A 3906-nucleotide genomic window follows, 5' to 3' on the forward strand; every position below is an offset into this window, starting at 1 on the left:
CCTGCCAGTGGACCTGCGGCAGCTCATCTTCTCGTACCTGTGCCTCTCGGACCTGGGCCACTGCGGCCTGGTCTTCAGGGGCTGGTGTGAGCTTGTCCTCAGCCTGGACAGGACGCGGTGGCAGCAGCTCTGCCTGGGCTGCCTGGAACACCGACACCCCAGCTGGCCCAACCGCCCCAGCGTGGAGCAGCGCTCCTGAAGACAGGCCTTCAAACACCACTCCCTGGCCTCCAAGACCTGGACCAAAAATACGCAAGACCCCGAGTCCTCCACATGCCTCTCCCTCTTCCGCAGGAGGAAGGGCCGGTGCCAGCTCTGCATTGGCGTCGGGGGTGAGTTCAGCAGCCTCCAGGCCACCCTGGCCGTCGCCAGCCCCTGTGACTGGCTGGTGCTGCTCCTGGGAGTGCATGAGGAGCCGAGCGAGGTGCTGCTGAAGGTGCTGGTGGAGGTGGTGGGGCAGGGCAGGCTGGGGGATGTGGCGCTGCTGGCCAGCATCGACCAACTCTGGCCCCACTGCCTGCCTCCACAGCCTGGTCCTCATACCTGCCTGCTTCTTCTCTGTGCTCTGCAAGGTGAGGCTCTGCGGAGACGCGGTGATGGGGGTGGCGAGGCCACTGAGGTGTCACCACCCAGGGTGTTCCCTGGTTTGTGGGTGTCTGGGGAGTGTGACCAGGGGTTCATGGGACTCCCAAAGCATGGAGGCTTGGGGTCTTTGTTTCTTTGTCCTCTGAATGTCTCCACTTGATTACAGACCACCACAAGTGCCACACAAATCACCACTAGCAAGAATGCCTTTGATTAATAAAGCAAATATATATATACATATATATACCAGGCTATTACAAATTACTACCAGCAATCAATAACACAGGATCAATCAACAGTGTGGCTGCAATCAGTAGTATAAACAATCATATAGCAACAACCCATAAGAGCAGCAAACAGGTAGATCTATACTATTACAGGTTACTGCAGACTTACCACCAACACAACAGCAGATACGCTTATGATAGATTACTTATATAATACAGGTATCAAGAGAATCAGGCAGATTTCAGAAGGGGCCAAACCATCCGTTGCAGGTGAATTATCAAGAGAGGTCATTGTTGTAGGGTAAACTAAAAGGGTTGTACTAGTGGTTAAATGATGATCAAATGACAATCAATGATTGCATAATAATTAAATGGTAATCAAATGGTGATTAAGAAATAATTGAATTATAATGAAACACTGATTTGACACTGATTTAAATGATGATTTAAATTATAATTTAGACAGCAGCTGAACACTCTACTACTTACTACACTTCTAATAATTAAGCTATAGCTGGTTACATAAATGTCACTAGCATACAATGTCCTTTTAGGCTTAATGTAAAATGTCATTTGCCTCATTACAGATATCAGATGCCAGGTAAGGGGTCTCTTAGCCTCGAGGTGTAACCCTGAGAGGTGTCCCTGCTCGTGGGAGATCCCCATCATGCAGCCCACTGCTGTGCAGGAGAGTTCAGTGGGCTTGGGGGCTGCAGGTATTTGTAGTGTAAAGTGATGGACTCATAGTCAGCCCCCCCTTTGGTGTTTGTGCGGGGGCACAGCTGCAGCAGCTGTAGTTTTGTCAGGTCCCAGCTGAGGCTGGCACCGTTCGCTCCTGATGAGGTGTGGCCCAGACTCCTTCGTCCCTGGGGAGGTCTGGCCTGGCACTGTTTGTGGTGTGCGCAGCGGGGCTGGGTCCAGCCAGGGCTGCTTGCAGGCAATGCCCTAACCACAGCACTGTTCACCGGGTCAGAGCAGTGCATCCCTGACACCATCCCAGAGGGGCTCCCAGCTGTCCTGGGGCGGGAGGGCAAACCGAACCAACTGCCAAAGCAGGACCAGCGAGGTAATAGAATCTCGCATCAGAGATGCTCCATGTCACAGTCTGGGCGAGCTGGGTGTCCCTGGACAGGGTCTGACATGTCGTAGCAGGTTGTGTGGAGAGTTCAGCCAGTTTAGGAGAGGAAAAGTATGTGCAGCACGGGACATTCTCAGAGAGAGAGGCTCCTTTTTGGATAAAAATGAACTCTGTTTTAAGAGGGTGTAGCACACCACCACTTTGAGCAACCAATAGATGCTGTCAATTTCCTTTTTTTTTGCCTGGAACAGCCAATAGATGATGGTGGTTTTTTTGGGTTTTTTTGGTTTTTTTTTTCAGATAAATTTTACTTTTCTAGACGGTTTCCACTTTTCCAGATGATAAGTTGCCATTACAGTCCCTTGGTTTTTGCACTTTATTGGTGGTATCTTGGGATGTCTCTGGTGTCTCAGTACCCACCTGCATCTCCGCGAGGCAGCTGCACTTCCCAAGGATGTTTCTGGCTCCCAGGCTGACAGGTGCTTGCTGATTTTCCCCATCTAACCAGCTGCCTTTTTGACTGCCCACATGGCAAGGCATGAGCAACCCAAGACCCCTGGGAGCTGGCACTCCCTGCACCACCGCACTGCCCCAAAAACTGCCACTAATGTGTGCTCTGCCCTCAGGCTGGGCTGGGAGCCCTTGGCTGGGACACCCAGGGTCTTCTCTGGACCTAAGCCAGGACATGTGATCACAGGCCCAGCTTGCTGCTGTGTCCACTCCAACAACACTTTGGTCCCCATGGGCAGCTGCTGACAGGTCCGGAGTGGGATGTGCCCAGTGCACGTGCTGTGCCTCCAAAAACGGGACCTTCCTCACGATGAGTCAGCCCATTGTTCGCTATAATTTATGGTTTAATTTCCTTTTCACCATTTTATTATGTGATATACTTAACTTAATCAGTCTGAAAGTCCCCAGGAGAAGGATAACGTACTGGCACGCCATGGGGAAACTGAGTCACAGTTCTGCTGAGAAAGTCTGTGTTTGTCTGTGGCCATGTGCCGTGTTGCTGGAGCAGGTGCATGGTGACTTGCTCAGCGATGTCTGCTGTGTTTGGCTGGTCAGCGTGGCCGTGTTTCGCCTTTCAGGCTGTCATGCTGGTCTCCACGTGCAGCCACCCTTCAGCTGCTGTTGGTGGAACTAGAGCATCTCCTCCCAAATCTGTCAATGTAAAACAAATTAAACTGACGCCAATCCTACTGGCAGTGATTAAAACCCTGTGAGCTGCAACTTCAGAAGGGCTTTCACAAGCAGCCTCTCAGAAGCTGATTTGATTGTGTCCCTTTTAATTACCTTTTTTTTTTAATTTAGAAAAGGGAAGGTACGATTCAGTCTGGAGCAGGCTAGCGGTCTGAAGGGATTTCTGCGTGGTTGTCTTTGCGTACAAAGAAATGCATTTCAAAACCTGTTTGCAGTATGACCACTTCTGAGAGTGTTCAAGGCTGAAAACAAATCTTAGGATAGTGCATTGGCTGCCAGCTCCAGAAATCTCTGTAAAATTGCCCCAGCTGACCTGTCACAAGCTATTGATCTGTCTGCCTTTAACGTGGTGTGCTGGCCAATGAAGGGATAACCTCAGAAGAGAAAACAATGATTCCTGAGCTTCCTGGTCAAATTAGGAGCACAGTGAAATTCCAAGCACACTGCTCAGCTTTTCTGGCCTAGCCCCTCTGTACCTTGTCACATTTCTAAAGCAGAGGCTTGCCTTGCCTGTGCAGGAGAGAGATATTTGGCCACACACAGTCATCCTGGTGGTTTGCATTGCCTTGCAATCACTGTGTGCATTGCCTAGCAAAGCAGGAAGGCTGTGCAGCAGCACGGCACACAGTTTTACCTGTTTTGCTTTGTGCTAGATGCATCGTAGGTGTAGCATCCTTCCCCCAAGTCCACTGACAGCTCCAGACAGAACTTCAGCTCCCAGGCCAGCCAGGCAATGCTTCATGTCATATCACCAGCCACTTCACCCAGTAAGCCTCCAGTCCACTAATGATGCCAGCTGGCACATGCACATCTCCG

At 50.8% G+C, this 3906-nt stretch overlaps 1 protein-coding gene across 1 annotated transcript in view; it reads left to right on the top strand.

Moving 5' to 3' along the window:
- Positions 1–4: 4 nt before the first annotated feature.
- FBXO10 (F-box protein 10) overlaps positions 5–3906 on the top strand; it is a gene marked incomplete at its 5' end in the record, with an annotated part of 5104 nt that continues 1202 nt past the window's right edge. The window contains 1 exon segment of the mRNA XM_010077827.1: positions 5–519. Coding sequence (XP_010076129.1) covers positions 5–519 — 515 coding nt within the window.

This window comes from Pterocles gutturalis, unplaced genomic scaffold (genome assembly GCF_000699245.1).
Source record: "Pterocles gutturalis isolate BGI_N339 unplaced genomic scaffold, ASM69924v1 scaffold12878, whole genome shotgun sequence".
Classification (NCBI taxonomy): domain Eukaryota; kingdom Metazoa; phylum Chordata; class Aves; order Pterocliformes; family Pteroclidae; genus Pterocles; species Pterocles gutturalis.